This window comes from Neofelis nebulosa, chromosome 17 (assembly GCF_028018385.1).
Source record: "Neofelis nebulosa isolate mNeoNeb1 chromosome 17, mNeoNeb1.pri, whole genome shotgun sequence".
Classification (NCBI taxonomy): Eukaryota; Metazoa; Chordata; class Mammalia; order Carnivora; family Felidae; genus Neofelis; species Neofelis nebulosa.
In genome coordinates, this window is record NC_080798.1 from 6,068,635 (window position 1) to 6,084,625 (window position 15,991).

A 15,991-nucleotide genomic window follows, 5' to 3' on the forward strand; every position below is an offset into this window, starting at 1 on the left:
CAGTTGTACAGATTTTTGCAGTTCATTTCCACACACTAATGCATTTTTGAAACTAAGAAGGAAAACATCCTCTTCCCTGTCATGTCTTCCACCATAACAGATTTTCTTCATCAAGAACCGATGTTCTCTTTCGTGCATATTTTCTAAACGTGCATTTATGTATTGTAGTATGATTTTAGAATATATTCTACTGTAAATGTTTAATCCTATTTTGTTCTGCAAATTGGTATCTTTACATGCCATATGACTTGAAGTCGTTTTCATGAAAGTCAACAAGAGGTAACTGCTTTTTTAGATCCTCATGGGAGTATTCTCTAAATGAAGATACATGGGTCCTTTACAACTCCTTACTGTTTCAAAGAATGCCACGATGGCTGCTTCTGAGCAGGCCGACTTCACTACAGACTTCTAAGGATGTTTTAAGATTGTACATCTTTTAAGCATGATTACCAGGTTGATGATGGTCTTTCTGAGGAGGCACAGACATTCAACTTAGTAAGTAAAGATTTTAAATCAACTGTCTTGACTATCCTCAGCTAAAGGAAAATGTGGAAGAGAACTAAGAAGTAGGAGAACAATGTTTCAACAAATAGAAAGTATCAGTAAAGAGATAGAAATTATAGCAAAAGGAGGGAATAGAAATGCTGGAGTTAAAGTAAAAACTTTATACTTTATATATATACACGTATACACACACACACACACACACACACACACACACAGACTTTATATACACCAGAATTGAAAATTCACTAGAGGGTTCATCAGCAGATGGACAAAAAGAATAAAGAATCAGTGAACTTAAACATAGGTTAACTGAAATTGTCAAGTGTGAGGAGGAGAGAGGGGAATAAAGCTGAATAAAAGGGAATAAAAGAAGAAAAATGGCCAGAGGCAAAGAAACCTTTGGGACACTATAACTAATACCCCTATAAACGTAATAGGAGTTCTAGAAGGAAGGGCAGAAAGAATAATTGAAGAAAGAAGAGCTGAAAACTTCCCAAATTTATCAAAGAGAACCTACACACCCAAAAAACTCAATGAACTTCAACTAGGTCCAATGCATGGAGATCCCTGGCAGTCACATAATCAGTCAAGTTTTATCATAATAAGACAAAGAATGTGGAACGTACAAGACAGAAAAACTTCTCATGTACAGGGATTCTGAATAAGATTAATGGTCTGTTTCTCGTTAGAAACTGTGGAGGCCAGGAATCCATCTCCTTTGGTATTAAAAGATTGAAAAATTTAAAAAAAAAAAACACAACCATATCAGGAATTCCTTACAAGGCAAACTATACTTCAAAATTGGTAGTGAAGTTGAGATTCCTAGATGAACAAATGCTGAGGGGGTTCACACTTACAGACTTAGACTATAGGCAATGCCACGTGGAGTTCTTCAGGCTGAAATGGATAGAAACTAGCAGTACCTCAGAGCCATAGGAACAAGTAAACAACGCTAGTAAAGGTAACTACATAAGTAAATATAAAAGCTAATTATTGTCTTTCTGTTTTGTAACTCATTTTGTCCTACATGTCTTAAGAGACAGTAAAACAATCAGAAAAATCTGCTCTTGAGTGTGTGCAACATCTGTTCGTATCTTTTATGAAGTAGTTTTTAACAACAACATAAAGGGAGAATGTATAACAGCACTTGTTTGTATGCCATTAAAGCTAAGTTAGCATCAACTGAAATTCAAGTATTAGTTGTTTAATATGTAAGCTATAACTCCCAGGATAACCACTCAGAAAATAACTTGAAAATGTACAGAAAAATAAATAGACCATCAAAATGGTATGCACGCACAGACACCCGAAGAAGGAAGGAATTATGTAACAAAATATTAGCCATACAAACAGCAGATGTTAGAATAATTCTTACCAGTAGCAATTTAAAATGTACCTAAATTAAACTCTTCAATAAAAGAGAAAGGAATTTTACAAATGGTTCCACTCTATGTCTGCATATGGCTCACTTTATTTTTTCAAAGCATTTTTTGATTGTGAGAGAATGTGAGTGGAGGAAGGGCAGAGAGAGCGAGGGAATGAGAAATTCTCTCAAGCAAGCTCTGCACTGTCAGCCCAGAGACCAGTGTTGGGTTGGAACCCACAAACTGTGAGATCATGACCTGAGGTGAAACGGAGAGTAAGACGCTTAAGCGACTAAGCCACCCAGGCGCTCCAAGGCTCACTTGAGATACACAAATAGGTTGATAGCAGGATGGAAAAAGATAATTCCATGCAGATAGTAATGAAACCTAGTTGGGGAGCTATATAGATATCAGACTAAATAGAGTTTAAGTTGTAAAATAGTCATCAAAGATATTGAAGAACATATATTGAAAAAAGGGCCAATCCATTAGGAAGATAAAACAAGTATAAACAATACTTACATAGAAACAAAGCCCCCAAGTTTCTGAAGCAAACATTGAGAAGCTTGTTCTATACTAGTTGGAGATCACAGTGCTCCCTATTTAATAATGGATAGAACAACCAGATATCAATTATAAAGCAGTGAGCAGCACTGTAAACCAGCTAGGCTCCACAGACACATACAAAACACTGTGTGCAACAAAAAGTCAAAAATAGGGAGTAGAAGGGAACTGGTCAGTCTGAAAAAGCGTTATTAAAATTCCATGGCTAACCATACACTCAATGGTGAACACCTGAAAACTTCCCCCTAATACCAAGAAGAAAACAAGCATGCCCCATGTTGCCTCCACTTAGTCAACACTCTCCTGGTAGTTCTAACCAGAGAAATCACAGAAGAAAAATAAATAAAATGTGTCAAAATGAGAAAAGAAATCAAACTATCTCCATTCATAGATTACATGATCTCCTATTTAGAAATAAAGAATCCTCAGACTTAGAATGAATTCATTGAAGTTACAAAATACAATATCAACACTCAAAATTCAGTTACATATCTGTACAGTAGCAGTTAACAAATGGAAAGTAAACAATTCCATTTACAAAAACAAGAAAGTAAATGGGAATAATATTAATCAGGGAAATGGAAGATTCATACAGAGTGAAAACTACAAATGTTGCTGAGGAAAATTAAAGAAAACCTAAGTAAATGTCAAGATATCTTGTGATTCTGGCTTGGAAGACCATAAAACAGAGGGATCCCCAGAGCGATATAAAGAGTAATGGAGTCCTCAGCAAAATCCCAGCATGTTTTGCCCAAATGGGAATCCTGATTCTAAAACTCATACTGAATTGGTAAGGACGCCACATAATCAAAATAAACATGAGAAATAACAAAATTGGAGGACCTACAATTCCCGACATCAAACCTTCTACAATAACTTGGAATAATCAAAAGTATAATTGCATCAGAGGCTAGAAATATTATTCAAAGATACAGAACTAAGCATCCACAAATAAACCCATACATCTATAATCCATTCCTTTTTTCCAAGTGTGCGGGAAACAATGGAAAAAGAAAAGTCTCTTTAATAGTACTGACGTATCTAGATATCTGTGAGAATGAAATTGGAACTACCTTGTACCATATAAGGAAATCAGTTCAGAACTAATCAAAGACTATATGTAAGAGCCTAAACTATAAAAGTCTTAACTGAAAACATAGGGGTAAATTTTCATGACCTTAGGGTTGACAATGGATTTTTATACATGATCCTAAAAGCAAAAGTGAAAAAGACAAAGTAGATAAATTGGTCATCATCTCAATTATTCACGTCTGTGTGGTGAAGGACGTTATCACCTAAGTGGAACAAATGGGAGGAAATAATTTGCCAACACATATCTACTAAGCGTCTAGAACCTAAAATATATGAAGAACTTACACAAGTGACAACCAGCATACCAAGAACCCAATTTGAACAACGGTCAAAGGATTTTAATAGACACTTCTCCATAGAAGATACACAAATGAACCCAGCACATGAAGAGATGTTCAATGAAAGTAGTCATTATTAAAATGTAAAATCAAAATCACAGTGAGCTATCGTTTCACATCCACTAGGATGACTATTATGAAACCACAAAAATAAAGACGTTGAGAAATTCACATCATGACACGTTGCTATAAAAACGTAGGTACTGTGGAAAAGAGTGTGACAGAGTCTGAAAAAATTAAACCATGTGACCCAGTAATTCCACTCCTAGGTATATAACCAAAAGAATTGAAAACAGGCATCCAAACACTTAACTTCTACTGGAACTTAGTAATATTAGCCAAAGGTAGTAACAAACAAATGCTTTACAGTAGTTGAGTGAATATGGTCTACTCCTGCAATGGAATATTCTGAAGCCAGAAGAAAGGAAATGGACCACTGATACATACTATATCGTGGATGTACCCCAAGGATGATTCTGTGTGAAAGAAGGCAGATGCAAAAGGCCACATATTTGATCCTTTTCCTTTTATATGAAACGATCCCAGATCGGTGAATCCACAGAGACAAAGCATTAGTGGTTGCCAGGGACTGGGCAATAGGAAGCACCTGTTAATGGGTAAAGTCTTTCCTATGGGGCTGATAAAAAAGTTTTGGATCTAGACAGAGGTGATGTTTGTGCAATATTTGAATGCAATAATTGCCCCCTAATGGTATTTTAAAGTAGCTAATTTTATGTTCACTGTAACTCACTCAGAATTATCTTGCACGGATCAAAGAACACTCACTCCAGTCAAGTCAGTCTTTACACATCTGTGCTTCACTTGTCTTTGGTCAAATAAGAGCACATTCCCTGTGCACTTGGTGAAATGTGTTTTCCTTTCAGGGACGGTTGACCTTCAGGGATGTGGCCATAGATTTCTCTCAGGAGGAGTGGGAGTGCCTGGACCCCGCTCAGAGGGCTTTGTACAAGGATGTGATGTTGGAGAACTACAGGAACCTGGTCTCCGTGGGTGAGGATAACTTGCCTCCAGAAGTCGGTAATTACTTGTTATCTGTGTGCTGTGCCTTTTCTATTGAGAGCCCCTGTTTTGATCATAAGAGTTCCAATTCCTTGTTCTTAAGGGAGTGATTGCAGCTGTTTTGATTGAGAGTGCAAAGGGCTCATAATGTGGCAAATGGACTCTAACTTCCCTTTCCTTCAGAAGTTCTGCATTCCTGCTTGTTGATGTGGGTGCAGAACTTAGCAGTCAGAAAAGCCTAAGGGAGGGAACTGGTCATGAGGAGCCCTGGTCGTTGTATGTAACTGATGAATCACTAAATTCTACTCCTGAAACCAGTACTACACTCTGTTAAGTAACTAGGATTTAAATAACAATCTGGGAGTCTGGGGAATAGGATATAAAAACGCTTATATTCTTAGCAAAGTCTAATTTCGCTGAAATCTTTAAAGATAAAGCTCAGAGACAATAATGTTATTTAAAGTTGGGGGGAAAAGGAAACCTCGTGGTGAATTTATTTAAATCTCTGATTCTGTGGTCTTACCCTCGTAAGGGTTTTGGTTGAGTAGTTCTTAGAAAAAACCCAGATGTCTGCACACCTAAAATAATCCTTAAGCCCTCAGGCACTCATTTGAGTAATTTTTGAAATACGTGGTTTCTACACCAAGCAAAATGAACGTTCTTTCTTGTTTGGTGAACCAAGAGCTGGAAACGTGTTCTGGAAGAGCAGAGGAGATCATGTTCTGTTTTTCTTTATGAATGGAAATCTCTTCTTGAGCTGAATATCATCTCGGTTTTGGAAGAAGAGAAAGAGCCCTGGACTGTGGAACATGAAGTGAGGATAGGGAAACATCCAGACAGGGAATGTGAATGTATTGGAATGTGAGCACAAGTCCGCTCAGAAGGGCAGAGAGTAAATTGCTCCAGTAAATGTTGTTTGGGAAGGATCTATGGGAAAATACAAGTTTATTTCTTAGGAGCTTTCAAAGGAAATCCTCCCCCACCCCACACACACTTCTCATTCTGTTATTCAAATGAGTAAATCAAATGTGTAGAAGTTTAAACTTCCAGTGATAATACCTACAACACTGTTACCTAGCCCCTCCGACCATACTGGTGCTGTGGCTTGAGAGGGACTGAGATGGCTGTCCCTAAGGAGTCTTTTCCCTGATCCCTCTTGGTTCTCATTCCATACAGGTCAGAGGTGAGGCCTCTGTAGTGCAAACCCCAGGACCTATTCACTTTCCATTTCCATTTTGTATCCTGGGGAGAACTTCTCAGGAGACACAAAACTTGTAGCATCTGTCTAATAAAGTAGATAAAAGTCTATGTCTTCCTCGGCCATCCTGGCTTCTGAAGGTTGCTCCCTTGTGCATTAATTAGGAGGAAGTCATGATGTGGATAATTCCAAAAAGTGAAAATCCAAAAGTAGATGTAGTGTAAATACAGCTCAGCTTGGTGATACCTAGTTAGCTTTTCTATAGGAAAAATATGTATCATTCCACAGATGGTTATTGCATTCCTGGTACACCAAAAACACCATATTGATATTTTTTGGTTTTGTTTGTTTGTTTTAAGAATTCAAGAGGCATGGGGCGCCTGGGTGGCGCAGTCGGTTGAGCGTCCGACTTCAGCCAGGTCACGATCTCGTGGTCCGTGAGTTCGAGCCCCACGTCAGGCTCTGGGCTGATGGCTCGGAGCCTGGAGCCTGTTTCCGATTCTGTGTCTCCCTCTCTCTCTGCCCCTACCCCGTTCATGCTCTGTCTCTCTCTGTCCCAAAAATAAATAAAAAACGTTGAAAAAAAAAAAATTTTAAGAATTCAAGAGGCAGCAGCAACTTTTGATTTTAAGTAATCTCTACAACCAGAGTGGGGTTTGAACTCAACTACAAAGTCAAGGGTTGCATGGTGTACTGACTGAGACAGCCAGGCAGCCCAGTTTTTTTCTTTATTAACCTTTTGATCACCTTCACCCTTTTCTGCTCAGCTACCTGTGTGTAGCAACCACCAGTATGTTCTCTGTATCTAATGGGTTTTTGTTTCTTTAAGATTGCACACATAGGAGCAATCATACTGCAGTGGTCTTTGACTCATTCCATATAGCATATTGTCCTCAAGGTCCATCTCTGTTGTCACAAATGGGAAGATTGTATTCTACTTAGTGGCTAGATAATATTGTGTTATATATACACATCTTTATCCATTCACCCATCAACGGACACTTAGATTGTGTTCATATCTCAGCTGTTTTATAAATAGTGCTGCAGTGAACATCAGAATGCTTCTATCGTTTCTAGTTAGTATTTTTGTTGTCTTCAGATAAATACCCAGTAGAATTGGTGGATCACACAGTAGTTCTCTTGGCTACACCAATCATTCTCCACCCGTTGACAACACGTGTTGTTTCTTGTCTTTTTACTAACTGCCATTCTAATATTAGGTGTGAAGCGATATTGTGGTTTTGATTTGCATTTCCCTGAGGATGAATGACGTTGAGCACCTTTTCATGGTCCTGTTGGCCATCTCTAAGTCTTTGGAAAATGTCTATTCAGATCTTGTGCCCATTTCTTAAATTGGGTTATTTGAGCATGTTTTGGCAGTGTTTTAGATTACCAGTCCATTATCAGAAGCATGATTTGCTAATAGTTTCTCCCATTCAGTAGGATGCCTTTTCATTTTGTTCAAAAACTGTTTCCTTTGCTGTGTAAACACATTTCAGTTTGATATAATCCCACCTTTTTTACTTTTGTTGTTTTTCCTTTTTGGTGTGGAGAGTTAAAAATAAAATCATTGCCCACACATGTGTCAAGGAGCTCATTACCCAACTTTTCTTTCTTTTTTTCAATTTTTTTTTAATGTTTATTTTTGAGAGACAGAGAGAGGCAGAGTGTGAGTGGGGAAGGGACAGAGGGAGAAAGACACAGGATCTTAAAAGGCTCCAGGCTCTGAGCTGTCAGCACAGAGCCCGATGTGGGGCTCGAACTCACAAGCCGTGATATCATGACCTCATCCAACGTCAGAAGCTTATCCAGCTGAGCCACCCCGGCCCTTCACCCCTAACTTTTCTTAATAGGAGTTTTATGGTTTCAGGTCTTAGATTTAAGTCTTTAATCCATTCTGAGTTAGTTTTTGTGTATGGTGTCAGATAGTGGTCCAGTTTCATGCTTTTGCCTCTGGCTGTCCTGTTTTCCCAAACCATTGATTGAAGAGATTATACTTTCCCCCATTTTATAGTCATGTCTCCTTTGTTGTAAATTAAGTGACCATGTGTGTGGGTTTATTTCTGGTCTCTATTCTGTTCTGTTGATCTATGTGTGTATTTTTATGCTAATACCATACTGTTTTAATGACTATAGCTTTGTAGTCCGGGGGTTTGAAATCAGGGAACGTGATGCCTCCAACTCGTACTTCTTTGTCAAGATGCTTTGGTGATTCGGGATCTTTAGCGGCTCCATAGAAATTTTAGGATTTTCCCTTTTGCGGATATGTTTTCATGTGGACAGAAATATTCCACTTCTTTGAATGAATACCAAGGAGTGGGAATGCTAGGTCATATTTAAGAGTACATTTAGTTTTGTAAGAAAGTGCAAACTTCTCCAAAGGGGAGTACCATTTTGCATTTCCACCAGCAATGAATGAGAGTTCTTATAGTTCCACATTCTCACTAGGATTTGGTGTTGGTTTTGTGCATTTTGGCCATTCTCATAAATGTGCAGTGATATCTAATTGTTACAACACATATTTTCCTTCATTAAAGTTACCACTTTTCTTTAACATTTATTTATTTTGCGAGAGAGAAAGAGAGGCAGCAAGGGAGCAAGCGTGAGCAGTATAGAGGCGGAGAGAGAGACACACAGAATCCAAAGCAGGCTCCAGGCTCTGAGCTGACACAGAGCGTGTCGCAGGCTTTGAAGTCCTAATCTGTGTTCATGACCTGAGTTGATGACAGACACTTAACCAACTTAGCCCCCCAGCTGATCCTATGGCATTCTTTAAATTAAGAATTTGTGATATCTTGGAAACATATTTTTTAAAGTTCCTGCTTTAGTCCCAGCAGTATCATTAACCTGATTTGCCGTAGCTTTTTCTATAATGATATATTATTTTGGGGCTTGGGTGGCTCAGTCGGTTGAGCATCTGACTCTTTTTTTTTGGCCTAGGTCATGAAGTTACAGTTAGTGAGTTCAAGTCCCACATTGGGCAGTGCGCTTACAGTGTGGAGACCTCTGGGGAATCTCTCTCTCTCCCTGCCTCTCCCCCATTCACAAGCTTGTTCTCAGTATCTCTCTCTATAAGTAACAACCTTAAAAACGTGTCTCCTGCAACATGTATGCATTATATAATTGTCTTGAGTATATACCTAGAAGCGAAGTCTTGGTATATTTAGTTTGATAATTTTTAGAGCAAATATTGAATTAGATATAACTGTACAGTTTTCCTGTAACCCCCTACTGTTTCCCTGTTGAATGTTTTCCACCTTTGCTTCATGCCCATAGTTGCGTTCCTACAGAATGTGTCAGTATTATACCTTTTGCTGAATGTGTTTTCTTTTTCCCCAAGGTCCTGCATTAAACTTATACCACAATCATATTCCCATAGATGTGCAAGCACAGGCACTGTCCCCACATGGTCAGTTACTTCTTATGCTTCACTCTTGCTTTTCTGAATCCAAGTCCTGGCCTTTCCTCAGATGTTTCATTGAGCTAAACAAACCACCCTCGTATATCCTGGTATATTAATTTTGATCAACAAAGCACCTCAGTTTACACAGCACCTGACTCCCCTGCCCTCCGTACTGCAGAAGGAACCCTATTCATACACAGGGGACATGTGTATGAATTGCTCAGGACAGCAGCTTGATCTGGTGGTTAATTATACTGTGTGTTTACTAATGTATGAGCATATGATGAAAGAAACAAGATATTTTAAGGACTCTGTATGTTACAACCTACATGTTGATCTAGGGGGTTAAGTTAATAAGTAACCATAGTTACACAAACTAGTAGTCTCTGGAATTCTAAAGCAGTTTTTCTTGGAGACGTAAAGACAGGATTTACATTCCATAAGTAACTCCTACTAGAAGGAATGAAAGATTCATTGAGCATCACTGAATTATGAGATACTGGGTTCAGGTAAACACGTTTTTATAAAGATTAAGAATTAAGGAAGAGAGACAACACTATAATTTCATGCACAGTTATAAAATAGCCATTGTATAAATGGGGTCAGTAATCATGAAGTTTCATTTAATTATCCAGTTATGTGTCCAAAAAATATGGATAGTGTAAAATGTGTTTCGAAAAATTACCTTAAAATCAGAGAAATTGTTAATATGGAAAACGTTATAAAAAGAGAACTCAAAAACATTGTATATGACAGTAGTGTTTGAAGACCATGGTTGATTAACATCCTTTGTTTATAATAAAGTGTTATTTAGGCATGTAATTATGTAATTTAGTATAAAATATTTATCTTCCAACTCTATTTGATAGGAAGCCTTTCTCCTGGATTTGCAGTCAAGGAATTGTCATCAGTAGAGGACATTTATAAAGGAAAATTTTACCACTTAGTGATATTGGAGAGAAATGAAAGCCATGGCATCAAGAATTTTGATCTCAAGGAAGTCTGGGAAAATAGGCATGAGGTTGAAAATCGGTGGGGAGATGATGCAAGAAATTACAAAGAAGTGCCTTTAACTCATAACAAAAATCTCACTTGTAGAAAAGATCAGCCACTTAATCAGCCTTCATTTACTCTTCCTGAAAAGCAGAGTGTTTCTGTGAGAAAAAATACATACCAGTATGTCATGAATAATGAACCATTCATCAGGACTTTGTTACAACAGGACAGTAACATAAGTGGTTCTGGAAACCAGTATATAAACTGCTTGGAAAATAGAATTGGATTAAGTTTACAGGCACACCTGGGTGAACTCCAGAGATTTGACAGTGAGGAGGAAATGTATGAATGTAGAAATCCAATTGAGAAGTCTGTCAGCAATGGTTCCTCAGTCTCACCAGTTGAAAGAATTCCTCCCAGGACCCAAAACATTTGGAATAAATCTAGGAAGATTTTTCATTTGTTACCTGCCCAAGCCAGGAGAGGATACACCAGAGGAAAATCTTATAAATGTAATGAATGTGGGAAGGATTTTAGCAAGAGCTCAAACCTCATGAATCATGAGGGTATTCTTTCTGGACAGAGACCTTACAAATGTAATGCATGTAGCAAAGTGTTTGTTGTGTGTTCAAGCCTTACTCAAGATAAGAAAATCCATACCAGTGAGAAACCTTACAAAGGTAATGAGTGTGCCAAAGCGTTTACCCAATTTGGCAACCTTAGTAGTCATCAGAAAATACATGCTGGGGAGAAACAGCACAAATGTAACGTGTGTAACAAGGCTTTTATCCAAAGGTCAAGACTTAAGGCACATCAGGTAATTCATACAGGAGAAAAACATTATAAATGTACTAAATGTGATAAGGCTTTTATCAAACATTCAGCACGTTTGCGTCATGAGAGAACTCATACCGGTGAGAAACGTTACAAATGTATTGATTGTGGCAAGGCCTTTTTGAGGAGTTCACACCTTACTCAGCATAAGAGAATCCATACTGGAGAGAAACCTTACAAGTGTAGTGAATGTGGCAGGGCTTTTAACCAATTTTCACACCTTTGGTGTCATGAGAAAATTCATACTGGCGACAAACCTTACAAATGTAATGAGTGTGGCAAAGCCTTTACCCAGGCTTCAAGACTCACTAAACATCAGAGAGTCCATACAGGACAGAAACCATATAAATGTAATGAATGTGGTAGGGCTTTTATCCAATCTTCACACCTTAGGCGTCATGAGAAAATTCATACTGGTGACAAACCTTACGTATGTCATGAGTGTGGCAAAGCCTTTACCCAGCGTTCAAAACTCACCACACATCAGAGAGTCCATACAGGAGAGAAAGTATATAAGTGTTTCGTAAGTGGCAAATCCTATAGTCAAAATTCAAACCTGGCAAATCCTCAGAGAATGCATACTGGAGAGAAACCTTACAAATGTAAAGAGTGTGGCAAATCATTTACACAATTTGGAAATCTCACTATGCATCAGAAAATACACACTGGGGAAAAACCACACAAATGTAATGTGTGTGACAAGGCTTTTATCCAAAGGTCATACCTTGTGGCACATCAGAGAATTCACACAGGAGAAAGACCTTATAGATGTAAAAAATGTAGTAAGGCTTTTGTCAACCATTCAGAACTTTTGCGTCATGAGAGGACTCATACTGGTGAGAAACCTTACAAATGTATTGATTGTGGCAAGGCCTTTTGGAGGAGTTCACATCTTATTCAGCATAAGAGAATCCATACTGGTGAGAAACCTTACAAGTGTAATGAATGTGGCAGGGCTTTTAACCAATTTTCACACCTTTGGTGTCATAAGAGAATTCATACTGGCGACAAACCTTACAAATGCGATGAGTGTGGCAAAGCGTTTACCCGACTTGGAAAACTTACTAATCATCAGAAAATACACACTGGCTAGCAACCACCCAAATGTGATGTGTGTAACAAGGCTTTTATCCAAACATCAGGCCTTTGGCACCTCAGAGAATCCGTACAGGAGAAAAACCTTGTAAATGTACTAAATGTGATAAAGCTTTTAGCACACGTTGAGACCTTTGTAGTCATGAGAGTACTTCTACTGGAGAGAAACTTTACATATGTAGTGAGTGTGGCAAAACCTTTGCTGAGCACTCACATGTTAACAGAAAAATCCATACTAGAGAGAAACCTTAACATGTAATGAGCGTGGCAAAGCGTTTACCCAATTTGGAAACCTTACTGGGCCTCAGAAAATACACACTGGGCAGAAACCACACAAATGTAATGTGTATAACAAGGCTTTTATCCATTGTTCAAGTCTTATGGCACATCAGAGAATTCATACAGCAGAAAAACCTTACAAATGTAATATGCGTAATGAGGCTTTTATCAAACATTCTCACCTTTGGTGTCATGAGAGATCTCATACTAGAGAGAAAGTGTACAAATGTATTTAGTGTGGAAAAGCCTTTATGGAGCATTCACATCTTACTCAGTGTGAACCTAATATGTGTGGCAGTGCTTATATTCAAAGCTCAAGCTTTGGGGAGCATCAAAGAATTCATAGGAGAAAAAAACAATGAGCAAGGGTTCAACACTTGCTCAGCATCAGAGATTCCATCATGGAGAGGAACCATATGAAACTAACATAACATAAGTGGGAAATCTTGTAACCAGGGTTCACAACTCACCTGATAGAATAGAAGCCTCTGAAAGGAAGAACACTGAAGGAATGTATGACAGGGCTTATCCAAAGCTTATTTTAAGTTGTGGAATGTAATTTCTACTAGAGAGAAAAACCTTACAAATAAAATAGGTTTGATCTGGGTTATAAAAAATATACAAATTGGGGAGGGGATAAAAATAGGTCAATGGAGTTAGGAGGTACAGACTTCCAGTGATAAGAAAACAAAATGTACAACTTTGTGCTTTGTGGTCTAGAAAGAATTCACATAACACGGAAACCATACAAATGTGTCAATGTCTTTATCTCAGGAAATACTGAAGAATTCATTCTGGACAGGAACATTAACGTATAACGAAGGCGGTAATTTGTTTAGCCAGTTCTTCAATGGACTACAATTTAAAACTTCACACTAGGGGGAAGTAGGTCTATTTTGAGGATTAACCAATCTTAGGTGTTAAGTTCCACAGAAAATTAAAATTATTTAAAACTCATGAGATGGTGTGTCAATGGTACAAGTATATCTGTGGAAAGACCTAATCATCTTTTGTTCAAATATTTTATAAAGATTTTATTTTCTTCTGTGCACACAACATGGGGCTCAAACTCACAACCCCCAGAGCAAGAGTCACATGCTCTTTTGGCTTAGCTTGCCAGATTAACATTTTTTTACTCAATTATTTGAGGTTTCTGGTTTTTTTTTTTTAATGTTTTTATTTTTCATAGAGTGAGAGGAAGAGAGATCTAGTGGGAGAGGGGGAGAGAGAGAGGGAGGCAATCAGAAGTAGGCTCCAGGCTTTAAGCTGACAGCAGAGAGCCAGACTGGAGTGTTGAACTCATGAACCACAAGATGACCTGAGCCGAAGTTGGATGCTTAACCGATTGAGCCATCCAGGCACCCCAATTATTTGAGGTTTCTTGACACTACATTTTTATTGATGACTTATAACCTCAAGTTTGGATTCCATTGATGTTATAATTTCATTATATGTGTTTCATTGACAACCATAGTGGTGGTCTCAGAGAAAGCATCTGTATGGTGAATGGAACCTCTTCAATGGGGGTGAGGGGCTTAGTCATACCTATATATATCCCGGGAAAACTGGTATGCTAAGTTTAAGATAGACTATACTATATACATTTGGGAGCATAGGGAGTGGCAAGGAATAAACCTAAAACTCTTATGTAAATTGTAATGTTTTCTTTGTGGTCACAGCCCCTTCTCTGGATTTGTTGGTACGATTGAGCACCTTTGTTGATTACTACAGGAAAGAATTACTCTATCAGATAGTTGACCATGAAGCAGTAGGTCAGGACATTGAGAGAATATTTTCAAGTAACGCTGGGTTACTTAGGATGGCATTTGTACTAGAGAAAATGGACAGTGAGCAATGGCCTCTCCTTTTGAAAGGTAATAGCTATTATATATCATAGATGAGTAAAAATTCATCTTAATTTTGGGAACTGAAGAGAAAGTTCTAGAGGACATTTAAATCAAAAGAACCAAAGTAGGATTGCCTGTGTGGTTCAGTATGTTGAGTATTTGACTCCATTTTGGCTCAGGGTCATGGGATCAATCTTTACGTTGGGTTCTCCACTGAGTGTAGAGCCTCCTTACAATTCTCTTTCTCTCTGCCGCTTTCTGCTACCTGTGCTCTCTCTCAAAAAACAAAACAAAAATACACCCAGAAGTAGTATGCTTGTAAAAGATGCAAATTTGGGCACTGAAATTGCATTTTGATTCCATTTTTTTTAGGATACCCAATTTCTCATATCTAAGTAAGTAAAATATAAGCTTTTGTGTAAACCTAAATGAATCCTGTGCCTTAATGAATCCTGTGCCTTAATGAATCCTGTGTGCATCACACTTCTTTGGGGAATTTCATAATGAACACTAATCATACATCCTTAAGCTCTGTATGTTGAATGTCATCTGTAGTAATTTTCATGTTATATTTAAACCTATAGTTTTGGAAATATATATTCATAAGTTGAATTTGAGAGTTACCCACCCATTGTATATCCCATAGTATTTAGTGGCTCTAAGGGAAATACCATAGCGATGCAATTTCAAACTCTCACCCTCTACAACCAGCCTCCCCATTCATGAGTATACATCATATGATTCTATTTCTCCCTGCCTTTTGTGCTGAAATGAGACCCATGGTTTGCACCTTTACATTAAATGAAATTAGAAAAATAGCAAGCATATGAAAAGTATTAGGAACTAAAAGAAAAGTTGAGAAGTAAGGATAAAGGTAACAATATTTCGTGCTGGACTGCTCAGGGAATAATTTGAAAAGATAAGTTGTCCTGAGTTTACTTTCAAGAATGAACAACACAATGGGAATCTTGTTTGATAACTAGAAATCTCACATACTTAGCCTCTAAACCATTTTTTGCTCGTTTGCACTTGTGCTTACTCCTCGAACAGGATGTTCAGATGTCACGAATGTTGACTGCACATACACTGAAGTGTTAGGAGAATGTTAATTATATACTGATGCTTAGGAGAGCAGGGTAGACTTCTCAAGTTCTGAAAATGGCTGGAGAAAGCAGGGAATGGTGACTACATTGTTATGATGCATCCTGTGTGGGGCCAGGGTGATGATACTCATAGGCACTGTGAACTTACAACTACTGCCAAGGGAGGGTCCTCTCCGGCTTCATTATTAGCTTTTCTTGCCCAAATGGGCAGAATAGTAAGAGGTTGTAATGCTGCTTCATAGGCATCATTAGTCAGGCATCAAAAGTACAGTCAGACCCAGTAATACAAAACTGAAGTTTACTCCTGACTGAATTGGTAGGGAAAGACCACAATCTTCCTCAGGCTAACTA

The 15,991-nt window shown here is 38.1% G+C and overlaps 3 protein-coding genes across 4 annotated transcripts in view; 1 reads left to right on the plus strand and 2 right to left on the minus strand.

The window, feature by feature from the left end:
* LOC131499605 (zinc finger protein 677-like) overlaps positions 1 to 15,991 on the minus strand; it is a 355,569-nt gene that overhangs the window by 184,684 nt on the left and 154,894 nt on the right. The gene's annotated exons all lie outside the window — the stretch shown is intronic.
* LOC131499583 (zinc finger protein 665-like) overlaps positions 1 to 15,991 on the minus strand; it is a 335,470-nt gene that overhangs the window by 165,117 nt on the left and 154,362 nt on the right. The window lies entirely within an intron of this gene.
* Positions 1 to 15,991, plus strand: part of LOC131499584 (zinc finger protein 677-like) — a 59,451-nt gene that overhangs the window by 7,678 nt on the left and 35,782 nt on the right. Inside the window, exons 3-4 of one of the 2 annotated variants that reach the window (XM_058707674.1) lie at positions 4,750 to 4,876; positions 9,424 to 9,492. In XM_058707674.1, coding sequence (XP_058563657.1) covers positions 4,750 to 4,876; positions 9,424 to 9,492 — 196 coding nt within the window. Of the gene's footprint in view, positions 1 to 4,749; positions 4,904 to 9,423; positions 9,493 to 10,355; positions 14,967 to 15,991 lie in introns of those variants that run through there. The other variant, XM_058707675.1, reaches the window with a different exon arrangement.